Source organism: Juglans regia, chromosome 7 (assembly GCF_001411555.2).
Source record: "Juglans regia cultivar Chandler chromosome 7, Walnut 2.0, whole genome shotgun sequence".
NCBI classification, from domain to species: Eukaryota; Viridiplantae; Streptophyta; class Magnoliopsida; order Fagales; family Juglandaceae; genus Juglans; species Juglans regia.
In genome coordinates, this window is record NC_049907.1 from 12,231,523 (window position 1) to 12,249,108 (window position 17,586).

General features: G+C 36.4%; 1 protein-coding gene across 1 annotated transcript; it reads left to right on the forward strand.

Moving 5' to 3' along the window:
- The first annotated feature begins 1,434 nt into the window (after positions 1-1,434).
- LOC108981329 (uncharacterized protein At5g08430) lies at positions 1,435-15,557 on the forward strand. The gene is made up of 9 exons (XM_018952441.2): positions 1,435-1,658; positions 4,607-4,686; positions 5,184-5,371; positions 6,109-6,955; positions 7,126-7,238; positions 7,546-7,605; positions 8,697-8,747; positions 14,748-14,818; positions 15,205-15,557. Exons 1-9 carry the CDS (start codon positions 1,555-1,557, stop codon positions 15,395-15,397), a joined length of 1,707 nt encoding a protein of 568 aa, XP_018807986.2. The 5' UTR covers positions 1,435-1,554; the 3' UTR covers positions 15,398-15,557.
- Positions 15,558-17,586: the final 2,029 nt, after the last annotated feature.

A 17,586-nucleotide genomic window follows, 5' to 3' on the forward strand; every position in this document is an offset into this window, starting at 1 on the left:
ATCTAGTTAAGTATTTACATTACTTAATTTGATTTGAAAGATAAATTTTAAAATTTAAATATTACAAATTAAATATTACCATGATGTGGATGATATACTCTTAGGTCCCGTTTGAATAATGAGATAAGATAAGATGATCTTAAATAAAAATTGAATAAAAAGATGTTTTGCACATTTTGCTAGTACATGACTTTTCTATCTTAAGTCACAGTGTTGGAAAGGGCTAATCATGCAATCAACAAAATCTTAAATCTCTAGGTATTTTTAATTTCCCGTGACATACATTGATGATCTTGCACTAATCAACTTAATTAAGGATGATCGAAACATGGGTTGCCACGTGACATTTAAGAATCCTCCACTAATTTCTACTAAGATTACGTTTGGATATTTAGGCGATATTAGACGATTTAAATTGATTTAAATTTAAATATATAAAATAAATTAAAATATATTTGAATTCAAAGTTAAAAAAATAATAACTAATATCAGTAATTACTTTGAAATAGACTGACATGATATCAGCCTCCAAAATTACCCTAAATCTTGAATTTCAAATCAGATAGAGTGCTTGATACGGAGGTTTTCTCGATTTTAGTAAGGTTATATGCACGAATGACATCTGTACTCTTAACAAAATAATAACTACTAATACGTATCTACTAAATTTAATTATATTTGTATTAATCATTTATGTTTTTATTAATTATATATACATCACATATTAATTATACCTAATTGCTACTAAATCTACGTAATATAGATTAAACCCTCAATATGTTATATTAATGAAAAATAATATAGATTAAACCCTAAATATGTAATATTAATAATGAAAAATTGTATTACTTTTTTGTTGCCAAAGTTAACATGACCTATAGTCACGTTAACTATAGTTACTTTGTCAACATAATATGCACTAACACATACTTTAAATATTAACACACATTTTGTCCAAAAAAACAAAAACATTAAATATAATTAGAATGCTGATGAAATATCAAATGATACGTGAATAAGTGAAAAAAATAAAAAAATAATAGTAAATAATTTTTAAATAAATTTTGTTATACATTAATTACTATTTATTCTCGTACTTATCTCATACTTGATTACTTTTTTTTTTATAAAATATGAGATAGTAAATTATGATTAATAAAAAATTAATTTTTATAAATAATAATAAACTGTTTATGAAAAAACAGTACTACTTCACTTCTCAAACATAACTAATACAACGTGTTCTTTATTTATGTCCACGGAAGTACGGAAATTCTGTGATAAATATATTTTCTTTTCTGGGTTTATGGAAAATTAATTTTAGTATTTTGGGTTTTCGAATTTTGAAAAAGTAGTTCGGTTACAAACATGTTTGGACGACTTTCTAGTTTTAAGGCTTTATTTCTTTTTTCTTTCCCAAGTTACCAATTTTAAGAGGACACGAACTCCGTAGGCCAAGGAGGGATTGCGACTGAGAGAGAGAGAGAGAGAGAGAGAGAGGGAGAGTCTGCATAATCGGAGTCCCATTGTTAAGCAGGAAGAAAGAGTTGAAAAATGAGGAAGTGTAAGAGAAAGCAAAGGGTTAACAAAGAGACCGAAACAGAGGATTGGTGTTTCGTGTGCAAAGACGGTGGGCAGCTAATCATCTGCGAGTACGGGTGAGGATTTTTCTTCTCTCTTCTTCCTGGTTCCGAAAAGCTTTCCTTTATGGTAGGCGTGTTGGTGAAGAATGTGGGACTGGGATTGTATTTTCTGTGCAATACACGTTTTGTCCTTTTAAAATATGTGTTATTTCGATTGTAAAGCCGGCTCTGAGTCGCTGTTGGAATAAAAAAAAGCTGATCAAAGTTAAAAAGAAAAAATTCCTTGTTTGGAAAACCAGCCGTTATTCCTTAAATTAACCCACTTTTTATCACTGTTTTTAATTAACCATTAAACAAAAGAAATTATTTGCATGTGCCATTTTAGTCTTTGTAGAACTGGTCGGTCGTATAGTTGCGTGCTATGCTGAAGGCGACGCCTGCAGCCTGCAGTTCATTGGTTTTGTGTTTTTGGAGGGCTCAGCCTTTTCACGCATGGTTCATTGATTTTGCAAATTTCTTAATTTTTTCCCTATTGGCATTGAGGGCGCCTGTGTATTTTTGGATGGCTACTTTGGAAAGTGAGTACCCAAATTAGTGAGCATGTACATATGTTGATGTTGCAACTTGCATCCTGTTTGCCACTATTTTATAATGTTTTGTTTTTTGTTTTATAGTTTTGTTAATTTTTTTTTGTCTCTTTCCTGGACGAGTCGTTTATAATATTGCATTACCTATCTGTCGGTATCGTGTAAATTAATGGATGCAGATAGTGATCAGTGGGAATACGGAACACTCACCTCTTATTTATTTCGTTTGAAAAAAAGGGTATTAGAAAGGCGGAAGCTTTCTCGATACTTGTTCCATTTATTTTCTTCTCCCTTTCTGCGCGCTGGTCGATACTTTCTATTTTTCCTGGCCAGACTGAGCTATGAAATCAGGCGTACTTTCTTATTTTCCTAGCCAGACTGAGCTATGTATTTAGTGGTTTTGTATTCGAATAGAATCAAATTCAACTAGCTACTCGAGATAATTAATTGGAGAGAAAAAACAAATGAAACCTATGGTAACACTGCAGAATCTAAGATGGTATTAGGCCTTGGAAGAAGATAAGATACAAATGTTTAACTTTAGGTGCTTCTTGGCCATTTTGTCCGTTATCCTTTCCCACAAGCTTAGTATCACTTGTCTTTGGTGGGGTTAAGGTCAAACTTCAGCTCAAATTCATCTTTGAAGCAGTGTCTCTTTATGGGCCTGTGTAGACCTCTCTTGAGGGGGTCTCCAATGTGTAAGGGTGCTACTACGGTCATGCTCTGGTAGAGCGTCTTTGTCTTGTTCTTTTTTGCCAAAATAAAGCACATGGCCACTTAAACTGGAGATTGCCTTGCTCTAATCATGTTTTAAAGGTATTGGTAAACACTAAATTCATTACACCACCCTAGTGTCCTATTCTAATCTTGTTCTATTGTTCTAGAGGTTTTGTAAATGCTAAGGCCTGGTTTGGTTTCATAAACCTTTAAAACCATCTCGTCTCGTTCCATCTCATCTCATCTCAATATTCAAATACTGTTTAAATATAAATATTTTTCAATTTTAAATTTTCAACTTTTTTATTTAATCATTACCTAATTGTTATAAATTTTCCAAACTTCAAAACAAAAAACATAAAATAATTCAACTTTTTCAAATCCCAAAACAAAAATAATATTAAAAAATTATATTCTAACCCTCTTTTAACTTTATAATATAAAAAATCCCAAAACCGGTTTTTTGTGTTTTATGTTTGTGGATTAACCTATCTCCAAGGAGCAAAGGAGTTATAAATGAGCATTCTGTTTCTGCAGCCTTTCTAATTCATTTGGGAAAACAACACTTTGCATCTTCAAACTACCACTTTTGAGAGTTTACCCTCAAATCACTGTTTTCTTTATTCAAATTGTACTCAGTAAACTTTTGGCATTAAGACAGAGGAAAAGTCTCATTGTTGGCTTGCATGTGTCATAGTTAAGGGTGAAGTTACAAAAAGATCTAATAATCTCATGGGGTAGGTGGAGGGGAGCCCTCTATCCCATTGAACCGTCCACCATGGTGGGTGAGCCTCCCACCAAGGGTTGCTGGGGGACTTCACCCCCTGAGGTGTGGGGGTAGCCTATCCGTGGTCCCCTGGCATTGTGATCTGCAATGCAGGGGGGTGTGGATCGCGGGGGAGAGCTTTTTTATTTTATCTAAGCCAAGGCCATTTTTGTTAACTCATGTTCAGATTATGGCATTTGTTGGGCACACCCACATTTATAGTCCAATTTAAAGCCAAAATTCTAGAAAGGGTGCAATTAAAAAATAAGTACATTGAACTTATCAAAATGCGACAAGTACTTTGAGAATATAATCAAAATACGTACAATTCGTTTCTGGAAAAGTTAGACTTGTACTTATTAAGCAAATGGTAAAAACTAGACAAGCCTATGGGAGTTTCCTTTGTGGCATTGTTGAAAGTTTGTAGCAATGGGGTGGGGAGTCTCTCCTTATTTGCTATAGAATCGTCCCATCCTACCCAGATTTTTTGGTTAATCTTTGGAGAGTGCGAAAGGGTTCTTGCTATTGAAACTTTTACGTTTCCTAATTAATCATGTCTCAAAGATCACTTTCTCCTCATTTGATTATGGTATCTTGCATTAGTTTTTTTTTGATAATGTGAATTTTCACCAAGGCAGGGCCCTTCTCAAGTATGGGATGCCATAATTAAGAAGCTTGGAATTTGGCGGGTTAGATTTTCCAGCAACTTAATGAGTGGTCATTAACAGCTTGGACGCTTTTTGTACATATGATAATCTGTAATAATCTTCTGCAAAACTTAACGAGTGAGTTTGGTACAATTAAATAATGGGATCAGCTTGATTTTCATTAGCATATTTGTGTGTTTCTTTCTGCTTCTAGTTGGGATCCGGACGAATTCTATGATGACATTTTTAATGGCTTAATAGAGATTTTTGTCTATGCTAATATTTTATTGTATCCACTGATTGCAGGGATTGCCTGAAAGTTTATCATCCTGGATGTGTGGGAAAGGATGATTCACTGTTGGATAATGGAAAACGCTGGACTTGCAGTAAGCTATTTGCATTTTTCGAATAAGATATGTTAAGATTTGATAAGAGCTTTGGTTGAAGAGGTATGCTCATTCCATCAGAGTGGGAGAATTTCCCCTTGAATTACCCAAGGTGCACTTGCAGGAAATTCCTTGCCAAGGGCTTGTGCACCCCTTGGATTAGTCGGGACTTTGTTCCAGACACCCGGTGCCAATAAAAAAAAAAAGATTTGATTGTGTGGTTTTTTTTTCTATCAAAATCTATGCTATTTATTCTAGAGTTCTCTCTTTTTTATAAGCTCATTGAACATATTGGTACTCCAATTAGTTGATGGAAAGGAAAACCTTGTTTAGCATGTTTTTAACTGATCACTTTATATGTTGAAACTTCCTACAATTGAATGAACACAGTGATTTCCCACTTTATATTTTTATTTGACTGGAATTTTTATCTCATTGTTTCTTCAATCCTACACTTGCCTTGCAAAATGATAAAGTGATATGTTTTCACTTATCAGATTGTCATTCTTGCTTAAGATGCCACAAAACCCCAAAGTTTCATTGCTTCTGCTGTCCAAATGCTGTATGCGCTAGGTGCGTCAATGCTGCCAACTTTGTTCCTGCTAGTGGGAAGAATGGATTCTGCTGCGAGTGTTTGGAGCTTGTTCTACTAGCAGAAGAAAAGGTGGAATACGACTCTGATGGGGTATGTGGCAGTAATCTTACAAGCATAGTACGAAAGAATATGACTACTGAGCTTAACTTTGTAATTGATGTGTATGCGTACAAGTCTTAGGGGTGTGCACAATTGATTCTCTTTATTGTTAAGGTGGAAATTCAATACGAACTGACCTGTGCAATTTTCGAGGAGATGGAAATTTGGCACTAACGGATGGATATGAATCACCATATAGTGTTGACAATTTTTTAGTCAGTTGGGTTTCTGTGCAGGTTGCTTTGTTTGTCCGTTGTTGATTGCTGTCAATTGAGTGGAGGGTAGAGAGGTGTCTCAGTGAGATTGTGACTGGCTAGTGTGGTTCTGCTGCAGTGTGAGTTATTGCTTTGTTTCCCAAGTGGATGTGAGTGGGGCTGCCTTGTGCACCCTACCATAGTTGATCCTCTGTATGTCCATTGGTTTTAAAAAATTACTTGTATACTTATTATATCTATATGTATTCAGTGGGTTTGCTGTCAATCAGTTTCTCTGAATATACCAATCACTGAGGAAGGGAGGGAGATCTATTATCTCTCTGTTCATTGCCCATCAAATAATTAAGCTATTGCTGTCATATGAAAAAGATTACAAAGTCCATGGATGGTATATAACCAAGAAGTTGCTTAAACTTGCAGTTATTTTTCTAGAGATTTATTCTAAGGTTTAATGAGCTATTAATCATGTTAATTGTACGTTTATTATTTAGCTGCATATTTGTTGATTTGTAGGGCAAGATAGACTTTACAGACAGAGATACATACGAGTGCCTGTTCAAGGAATATTGGGAAATCATAAAGGAAAAAGAAGGACTGACTTTGGATGATATCTATACTGCAAAAGCTAAGATTAAGAAGAGTGGATATTTCTCTAGTGGTTCTGGCTCTGTTAAATTTGGTGAAGATGAAGAAGAACTGATGATATCTGATTGTGATATGTATGATATGGAAGAATATAAGCCATTTTACCAAAGGAGGCAGCCCAAGGTGCTAGAGTTTTCAGGTTGGGGATCAAAACCTTTAATTGAATTCCTCAAATCCCTTGGTACAGATACAACCAAACAGTTATCACAATATGATGTTGATCGTATCATCTCTGAATACATTCGTGAAAACGACCTTCTTGACCCACAAAATAGGAAGAAGGTTATTTGTGATGAAAAGCTGCGTGCTCTTTTAGGAAAGAAATCAGTATCTAAGAGGAGAATACCTAATCTTCTGGATGCCCATTTTGCTGAGAACTTGGTCCAATCCGAAGACGATGGAATTGAGAAGGAAGATAGAAGCAGTTTGGAAGACAAAAGTGAAAATCTTATGGTAGCATGTCAGAGGCAGAGAACACTGAGCTCAGATAAAAAATCTGCAGAAGTGGAAGTTGAGATTATTATGCAACAGACCGGTTATGCATCTATTGTTGCTGAGAATATAAATCTTGTCTACTTACGGAGGAGCTTAGTGGAGGAGCTATTGAAGGACCATGAAAATTTTGAGGGCAAAGTAGTGGGAAGTTTTGTAAAAGTCAAAGCAGACCCCCGAGATTATCTGCAGAAAAATTCTCACCAGCTTTTGCAAGTCACAGGTAATTGTTACAAGGCAAAATGACTGCTAGCATGGTTGTGATGTTTTCTAAATGTGTTTGGTTACTATTTGAATTATTTGGATTCATACAAAATAGGTTATGTTGATGATTATTTATTTATTTTCTTCTCTTTTTCTTCCTTTACTTTCTTGATTACTTTGTCTCCTCAGGCATAAAAGAAACCTTAGCTGCTGGTAAAATGAGCAGTGAAATTCTCTTGCAAGCTTCCTGTGTACCATTGGACATTCACATATCTATGCTGTCTGATTCTGACTTCACTGAGGTAACTAAATTATTTTGAAGGTTCCTCATTTTCCCTCATTTCGATAACAAAGCAAGATTTTAAAGAAAAGAAATATATATATATATATATATATGTATGTATATATATATTAGACTCAAAATCATACAAATCAGTTACTTTATTGCAATAATCATGATAATATATTAGAAACAGGCATTTGTCCATTTTGAAATAAATGTTCCTTTGAACAGTTGCATCAAATAGAGTCTCTAGTTTGGAATCAATTCCGTTGATCACAAATACCTAGCACAGCATTTGTGTTACTAACCGTGTGGTTTGTTTGCAGGAGGAATGTGATGAATTGCGGCAAAAAATGAATAGCAGCCTGCTTAGAAAACCTACTGTTGTATGTATTAATGACTAGTATATGTACTGAAATAATCATTCTACTTCTTTAACATGGTTTTTTAAGAACAGGAACAGCTAAAGAAAACTGTAGAAATTCTGGATAAAGTGCTTAGCTAGAATGAAATTACATCTACCGAAACTGACTTTGAAATTCTTCTTACAATAGTTTATTTGATCTTGATGGTTTTTCCAAAGTCCCATAAAAATTTGCTAAAAAATAGATATGGAAAAACCTTACAGCGCCTTTCTAAATCTATATCTTGGCATAATAGGATTTTCGAGGGAAAAGCTATGAAAAACCATATCTATTATCCCAATAAATGTTCTAGAAGTTATAACTACTTGGATGTAATGCCAATTTATTCTCGCTGTATTTTATTTAATTTTTTTCTGCTCAAAGAACAAACCCTTCTTCACTTATTGATAAAAAAAGAATGACCCCTTCGTTGATCTGAGTTTCTTTCCTCAACCATATCATTCAAGAAAATCAGAAATAAGGCCTCAAGTGGATAAAAGTTTATTGTTCTTTTTCCTGCTCTTAACCTCTGCTTAACCTTCCCAGCATCTTGTGAAAAGGCTCTATATGATAATTGAATAGCTGTGTGAGAAAGTTACTCTTTATTTTCCTTTATTTGTTGAGTGCACAAAAAAGTTTACTTAGATAATGGAAAATTAGTGCCTTTAATTGCTAAAATTATACCTGTTGGGCAATTTTAGAAGTTTTGGGATGCCTTCTAATGCGCAGACTGTAAGCTTTTGTTAATGACATATAGTCCTTGTAGCAAGTAAACACTTGGATAATTCATATGGAGCCTTCTCCAGAAAATTCATTCCAAGGACTAGAGCAACCTTTAGTTATGTGGGACACTGTTTTCAAAGATTCCATCTTCTAGGTCCTACTGTAACTCCAGAACTGTTGAGAGAGACTCGGGAAACTTGTGGTTGAATTGTTCTATTAACATTGAGATAATGACTATTCTTGAAAAAAAATTAAGATATTGGATTTTCTTGTTCTTACTCTCTTTGTTGCATTACCTTCTATGTTTAATATAGGGAATTAAATCTGAGCCAGGATTTGTTGTTTGACAGGTGGAACTTGAACAGAAGGCCAGAAGTCTGCATGCAGATATAATGAAGCAGGTATGTAGTCCTGATTTAATGTTAATAATTTTTTTGATAGGTAAATTTAATATTAATAATTACATTAAGTATAAAGGTTTTAACATATTTTGCATCTTTGAAGTTTGTGATTGCGGTCAACATGGTCATTGAGATTTTAATTCAAACAATATTATCCCTGAAGTTTTGATTTGCTTCAGTTGAATCAATCTGTGCAACTCAATTAATCGTATTACAATCAAAAACTGCAAGAATTATTCTTGACATCAACATGAAATGGTCAAAAACCATTTCCTACATTTTCTTGCTTTTACTGATAGAAGTTTGTCACTATAGGGACTGAAAAATTTAGTTAGTTAGGACAGAGCCAATGGCAAGAACTTCTCCCTCAAGCAATATGGGATCCCATATAGCACCTACACTCATTAATCAGTATGGGGGTATCACATTATACAAGAGGGAGCCCCAAAATCCTCGAGAACCAACTGCTTGGGAAAATTGGCTCCATCAATCACATTTGGTTTGCCATTGGTTGTCTAAATCTACGATTTTTGACATCTTGTCCATTCCTTTAAACCCAAGCCCAATGAGAGAGTGCAGGCCATTGATGATGGTTTCCATGAGGCAGAGGAGAAAGAAATGATGAGGAGGCTGTTATGGATTACACTTTTTTTTTTTTTTTTAGGAAGAGGACGTAACTCCAATTTTATTGATAAACCCTCACTTTTGGCCGAAAAAAATCGTGGTTACAAGCAGATACCTGGGTATTACAATTTAGGTAAATAAGCATAACCCAGGTAACCCAGAGCTGAAATTTCCAACCAAAATACAAATTACTCATAAATTCATAAACAAGGACCAAAACTAGGATCAAAACCTGCAAGAAAAATAGAACAAAGAAACCAAGTGCTCGTAAAAAGGCCAAAGAAAAACCAGACATCCTAATCACAACGCATATAAGGAATACCAATTATGTCCATCCTAAGAAGACCTCTTAAATGACTAGGGAGATTATCACAGTCAGCAGACCACTCCATGTCTAAGCCCCCAGCACCCCTTTTAGCAAGAAAATCAGCCACAACATTTCCTTCACGATAGATGTGGCTTACACGATAGTCCATGTAGTCGAGATAGGAGAATAGTTCATCCCAGTACTCCTCCAGATACCAAATATTACATTCACCTTTAATAATCCAATTAACAAGAAGCTGAGAGTCCGTCTCAATCTCAACCCTAGAAAACCCAAGTTGGTAGCACCTCCTGATCCCTTCTAGAATACTTCTCATTTCAGCAAAGTTATTGGAACCCTGGCCTAAATAAGTAGAATAAGCCACCCTAAGCCTACCGCAATTGTCACAAACAACAGCCCCAGCACCGGCCGGCCCAGGATTATCCAAACTACTTCCATCAGTGTTAAGCTTCACCCATCCTAGTTGAGGTCTAATCCATCTCACCACACGAGTCGGCTTAGACTTAGGTAAAAGAACAGGGATATCCATCCTATTTAAAATAGCAACATCCTTGTTAGAAATTCGGGCAACTTTCATGATCAGAAGCATACTCCTATGGATCCAAAACTTAATAACTTGCCAAACCGACTCAACTGTATCAACCTTATCTTCACACCTAGCTTTACAATGCCATTCCCAAATTTTCCAAGAAACAATAGAGGGAAGAAACCTGAAAATAATGCGAATCTGAGAAGACTTGCTCGCTCGACAAAACCAAAAGTTAATTTGCTCGTTCCAAGTATGAAAAACACCCATTTGCACACCTATGTGAATAGTAGCCATATGCCAAATTTTCCTAGCAAACTCACCAGTGCAAATCACATGGTTTAAATCCTCCGTATGACCCAAGGAATAAAAATTGCATTTAGAAACCATCGGGATGCCAACTTTTCTAATCTTTTTATCAACACTCAAGCAATTATTAATAGCCTTCCACATCATAATAGAATTTTTCTTAGGAATGTTGGTGTGCCAAATCCACTGAGCCCAAGTTAGAGGGGTTTCCCTGGCTCAGGTACAATCCCAAGCACTTTTGGTAGAAAATTTACCACATTTTCCTTCAACCAAATTAAAATGTCCGTCCCGTCTTTCCTCCTTTCCAAAAAATGGCATAGATCTGAAGCTTTTTGGTGACCTACAAGCCTCTCCAATAAGGAGAAATCCCACCCACTTCTGAGGCAACAATCTTTAATTTTTAAAAAATGATTCTCAATCATAGGATATTGATTACTCAGAGGCCCCCTCTCATCCCAATTATCCAACCAGAAGGAAATATTTCCTTCTCTAACAATCCACTTAGAGTTAGATAAGACATCAGGAATACAACAAACAATAGATTTCCAAAACTGAGTACCCTTGTTAGGATCCAGAAGGGAAAAATGGTTACCCCGCACATATTTGCCCCAGAAAAAATTCGCCCATAAGGATTGACCCTTAATAAGGCGCCAAGCCAGCTTAGAATGTAAATCCCTTTGGGTATCTTCAAAATCCCGAATACCCAGACCACCTTCCTTAGTAGGCCTACAAATTTTTTTCCACGCGATCCATTTCCTTTTACCTTTCCCATCAGAAGCTCCCCAAAAGGAGCTCAAAAGCCTATTCAAAGCCAGGATCACTGTTTGAGGGATCTTAAGAACAGCCAGGAGGTGAGTGGCCATATTAGAGAGAACATGGCGAAGAAGAATAGTTCGCCCCCCCAGCAGATAGCAACTTCATCTTCCAACCCGCAATTTTCCTATTAATTTTACCAAGCAGATCCCTAAAGTCACTAACTCTGAGTCTCCCATCCACAATAGGAACACCCAAATACTTAAAAGGAAAAGACCCTTCAGAAAAATCTGTAGTGCAAAGAAGAGAAGACTTCCTATGAAGAGGAAGTTTTTTGGAAAAATAAATAGCACACTTCTCTTTACTGAGAATTTGACCCATCCAAGTTTCATAAAGAGTTAAAACCTGCATCAATTTCCTCAAGGATCTCTTGCCTCTGTTAGCAAAAATACCAATGTCATCCGCATACATAAGATTAGAGATTACAGGGGTGCCTCTAGCTTGAGTAAACTAACCAATTCTACCATTCTCAAATGATTTCTTAAGGAGGAGAGAGAGAACCTCTTGCATAATGATGAATAGATAGGGCAAAAGAGGATTGCCCTGCCGCAACCCACGTTCCCCTTTAAAGAAACCCAACAACGTACCATTCATCATGATGGAATACCACGGCGTAGAAATACACAACTTAATCAGTTTACAAACATTGGGGAAAAAACCAAAAGCATCCAAGACATTGAGTAAAAAATTCCAATCAACTCTGTCATAAGCCTGGACATATCAAGCTTAACAACCACATTACCCCCATTAGAGCGTTTATGGATCGAGTGGACCATTTCTTGTGTAACACTAATATTCTCAAAGATACTACGACCAGGAATAAAGGCCCATTGTTCCTAAGAAATCATCTTTTCTACCAAGTTCGTCATACGACTCACAATAATCTTAGCACAAATTTTGTAAATCACTGAACAAAGGCTAATGGGTCTAAACTTGTCAAACCCTTTAGGATTGTCCACCTTAGGGATCAAGACAATAAAAGAGGCAGTATAAAATCTAGGTAATGAATAGTTTTGGAAAAAGTCCGATATGGCTTCTAGTAGATCATCTTTAACCAAATCCCAACAGAACCTAAAGAAACCTGATCCGAAATCATTCGGGCCTGGATTGCTATTGATAGGGATACTAAACAGAGCCCCCTTAATGTCTTCAAGGGAAGGAGCTCTACAGAGCGCCAAATTCTCATCTTCAATGATCACATGAGAGATCAAATCACTTAACAAGGGAAAATCTCTACAGCTCCCAACACCCATAAATTGAGTAAAATAATCCACTGCAGCCTGATGGATTTTAAAAGGGGAATCTAGTAAGGTACCATCAACTGGACACATATTATTCACCCTTTTATGATTCTTAGCTTTCAGATAAGCATGAAAATTTTTTGAGTTTTGACCTCAATCTTTCAGCCAGCTTTTCTTAGCCATGTGCGACAGACGGGTGTCCTCTCTACCTATCCAAGTTAAAAGCTCCATCTTAGAAGCCATGAGATCATTGTCATCATCAGTGTTGTGGCATACTTGAAGACTATTTTCCAGACTCTCAATACGATGTTCTAAATCTCTAATAATAATATCAGACCTCCCAAACACATTCTTATTCCAATCCCTTAACGCCACCTTAACCTGTTCCAGCTTAGAAGCTAGTTTAACCCAGACCAAAAGCATTCCTTTCTTGCTTCCACACCCTCTCAACATCACTAATAAAATCTACATGATCAGTCCACATATACTGGAAACGAAAAGGACAAGGGCCATACCTAAAAGGGTCTTCACCCATTTGAATAACCAACGGAGAATGATCGGAAGTAGTACGAGCTAAGACCTGATAAAAGACATTAGAAAAACTGTTAAGAAAATTAGATTCAATGAGATATCGATCTAACCTGGCCTAGCTGCAAGACAAACTAGCTTGCCTATTACACCAAGTCATCCGTGATCCTTTGTGGGGCATTTCCAGCAAACCGCAATTTTGAATGCACATGTTAAAATCTTCCATCGCAGCAAAAGGGCGGGGTTGACCCCCTCTTCGGTCTGAGTCATTTTTGATGATATTGAAGTCACCACAAACAACCCAAAGGAAGATTTCCAACTCTATAGCCGCTTCCAGATCCTCCCAAAGCTTCTTCCTCTCCATCTGGTTACACTTAGCATACACAATAGTAAGAGCATACGCATGTCCATTCTCCTCAACTCTCATCGAGAGGAACTGGCTGGACCCAGCTAGCCAATGAACAGAGACGGCAGAATTCCACAACAACCAAATTTTTCCACATTGCATTTCATTGGTGAGAAACAAATCACAATTGAACCTCCCCAAGAAATTTGTAATTTTATCTTCTAGCATAAAGGGGTTGGCCAGAGCAAGAACGTTAGGTCTAAATTTTTTTATGATTTTCCTCAAGCGCATCTGGGAGGTGCGAACTCCCCTAATATTCCAAAAAATAAGAGGACTAATCATAGGTTAAGTTTGGAAGGACGGATAACTGCCTAGGAATAGCTCCTTTTGGGGAGCTTGCTAACTGATTTTTTTGGGTCTTCCGAGTCAGAGCAATATTCTTTTCTCATATCTTCTTTGAGAGAATTTCAATTGGGGTTTTAATCATGAGGAGAGAAGGGGCATATTGGAGAAATAAAGAAAATTTCCAGGCAGAAAAGCTGTGATTTGGTGTGAAATGTATTTTTCTGAGACTCCATTCAATAAAATGCCGAAGTTGGACTCTCTTTCTTTGATTTCAGTGTTTGGGATTGGGATCTGATATGAATAAGGCTTGCTCAAGATAGAGGGAAAAAAAGGAGAAAACTTCCTCTCAACATTCTATTATAATATCTGACAATCATCAATATAATTGACCTAGCATTTATTATAATGATATTTTCCTTAATGCCAATATACATTCCTTAAGACAAATATACTTTAACTCTTGCCCTTGAGTTGGAGCATATATATCATGTAAACACAGTTTGGAACAAATAAACAATAACCAATCAAGCACAAAGGCTTGGTAAAATGTTTGCTAATTTGTTTCCAGACTTCATGAATGGTATAGATATATATCTCCACCGAGTATATTCTTCTATTGAAATGACAATCTACAATATATTTGGTTCTTTCATGGAAAACAAGATTAAATGAAATATGATGAGATAGTATGATCTCATCTTCGTTAAATCTTTAGTTGTTGAAGAAGCTCATAATGCAAATGAATCCCTTGTTCTATAATTGTATCTAGTGAAGTTTGCAATGCTTTATCCATACATTGTTAATTGCACCTGAAATGTTGTCTTTTGCATATATACTTTAGCTTGTCATCTATTTAGGTTTTTTTGGTCTTATAATCAAATGATTTGTTATGCTACTAGGTCTTCATTATCTGATCCTCTACATCTTATACACATGTTTTTAGAGAATTGAAAGAGAGCTGGTTTTGTTACAAAATCAGATAGATCGGGCAAATGAGAAGGGCTGGAGAAGAGAATATCCTTTCCTGGTGTATTTATAATCTTAAAAATTTTAAGAACTCTTACATATGCCAAGTTTCTTATAGATATTCGCATGCAGCATCACAGAAAGCAAAAGCTCTCATCCGTTGAAAAAATAAATGGCATTTCTATGAAAAAAATGTGATATTTACATTACAATACACAACTTTTTATGCACTATTTCGCTCTTTTCTATACATTGGACTCGTCATCTTAACTGATTCATCTCCTCCGAATGAACTGGGGATGACTTTTTTAAGCATAGCCTAATAATGTTCAGTGTCATCTCTCTACCCATTTGCCGGCTTGTGCAGTTCAGCTGTGTTTGTTGTGTTACCTGAATGTTACCAGCTGCAGACCTTAACCTACTTTGTATTAAACATTATATCAATTTCTTGACCGAAGAGAATTACTCAAGAAGGCTTCTGAGCAGCAACGATTGTTGAATCAGCAGCCAAAAGTTCTTGCAGAAGTTGTAGAGGTCACAGGTTCTTCTGGAGACTTGTCTAAACAAGGATTTCCTTGCTCTCCACAGTCGATCCTTGCATGGAATCCCAAAACTCCTTGTACTTAAACCATCTTTTTCTTTAATTAGTGAATGATTTCTAGTAGTATGTTTGCAACTAAATCGAACTGATTTGCAGATTAATTGTTCAAGATTTGTTTGTTTAATATTTTGTTTAGAGTTGAAGCAATGCTCGATCTCTTCATCAAAGTTATGTTATATGTTTGAATTTTTGTCTATTTAGTTATGGATCAGTCTTTGCTCATATAAAGTAAATTACATAAGATTCGACATTAGCTTGTACATCCCCCATAAGAATTCTATCAGAAGTAAAACTTAGAGCATCTTCTGCAAAATATGAGCCACTTCATTTGCAGATCTTCGAACACGAGATATCTTCCCAGTTTGTAATGACTTTAGAACTCTGGTATCATTTGTAAGGTGGCCACAGCTGCCTAGAGACTCCTCATCATGTTGGATAGCATTGATTAATTGTTTTGCATCTTCCTCTATTTCCACCATCTGATGAACGAGTTCTATGCAGAACATAACAACTATATAAGCGTTTTAGGTGACCAAAGAACCTTTCTCTTTCAAATAACAATACCAACCACACTCCTCCCTCTTTGATCTAAAGCAATATTCCAATTTGCTTTTACACAATGTTGTCCACCTGCAGAGACTCTTCTGCTTGTATTACGAACTGGTTTGGATATTGGAAGAAATCACTAAAAATGAAATCATTGCGTTGAAGCCATATAAATCGAGTACTTGCCATCATCAAATCCATGTCCTCTTTCTCCAATATCTGCAGAAGATTCATGAATATGTCCTTGAAATTGATACAGAAAAACTACTTTTTTGATTGGTTGTACAACACAACTCCATACATCTTGTGCAGATGGGCATTCCTACAATATATTTTCAACAGTTTCCTCAGACCTTCCACATATTGGACAGGTTGAATCTTGTAAAATTCTTCTTCTACAGGGATTAGATCTTGTTTGTATAATATTAATACAGGCCTTCTATTCAAAGTCTCGAAAAAGCAGAATATGAACATAAGATAAACATAGTGATTAGAACAAATTTATTCATGTTAAAAAAGGGGAAAGCTACAAAAAATGAAAATGCCTCTTATATACAACATTGACCTCATATTCCCTAGTCTAGTCTTAGAAGCTAACCTACCTCACAACATCAAGTTTCCCTTGCTACCTCACTGTGCTGCTCCTTGCTTACTCTGAAGAACCCAACTTCGCAAGATCTTAGTTGTTTAAGATCTCAAAAGTGAGTTTTTGTCCCATGTCCAAATCCTTTTTATAGGACGGGACTGCCAGACGCCTTCTAACTTACTTTTGCTTGGATAGGAGTCCTTTAGCCTTGACTATCGTACTGCAGGATAACAGAGACAGACGACTAGGGCATGGTTCGCATTTCTTTACCGTTCTCCAACTCCTCAGCCCTTCCTTGAATGGAGGTTCTCCTCATGGCATCAGGCTATACCTTTGAGTTCAAATGATATGAATTCCTAAGTCATAATCCCTTCAGTAGACCCATTTCGAATGCAACCCTTTAGATGGATTGTGGGGTTCTGCGTACGTCATTGCCACTCTTTTGAACTCTTCCGTGTTATTCTAGAAAGCTCCCATATCTGCCCCAGTTTGTCTTGCACTGTTGCTTGCTTTGGGCGAGTAGCTCTTCTCTCGTCAGACGACTTAGCTCCAAGTTCTCACCTTCACGACAGACGACTTTGCTAGCTCGTCTACCATGGGGCAAGACACTCATCTCCACTTCGCTCTGGGATGTATCTGCTAGGCCTTCTACAAGGTGCTTGATCACCCATATGTTAGACTAGCTGTACTTTGTAGCACTCGTAACTATTTTCTCCACCAATCCAATGGGGTGTTCCTCATTTTTTTTCCCACTCAACCCTATTGGTGGTCTGTCCCCTTATGTTGAAGAGGCCCTCACAAGCGTGGTACCAATATTCGAGTTGTGGGTCATACAGCTCAACTTGGGTTCCTTTCATGGGTCTTGGTCATGATACACTCATAATGGGCTTGACTCATGGATCCTAGCTAGGCCATCATCCAAGCCCATATTCATCTCAAGTTAGTCTCTAAACCCAATAACTTAAACCCTAAAATCCTTAAGTAATTAGGGTCCAAACTCCAACCCTTTCTGTTTAACATAAAATAATTAAAGCTTAATAAAATATCCATACTCTAGTTAGGATCCCAAAAATTAATACCTTA

What these genes read in the sequence shown, in the direction of transcription:
- LOC108981329 (XM_018952441.2), top strand. Translation starts at nt 1,555, where the DNA reads ATGAGGAAGTGTAAGAGAAAGCAAAGGGTTAACAAAGAGACCGAAACA. An exon ending in CTAATCATCTGCGAGTACGG is followed by an intron (nt 1,659 to 4,606) that starts GTGAGGATTTTT and finishes CACTGATTGCAG; the next exon opens with GGATTGCCTGAAAGTTTATC. An exon ending in TGCTTAGAAAACCTACTGTT is followed by an intron (nt 7,606 to 8,696) that starts GTATGTATTAAT and finishes GTTGTTTGACAG; the next exon opens with GTGGAACTTGAACAGAAGGC.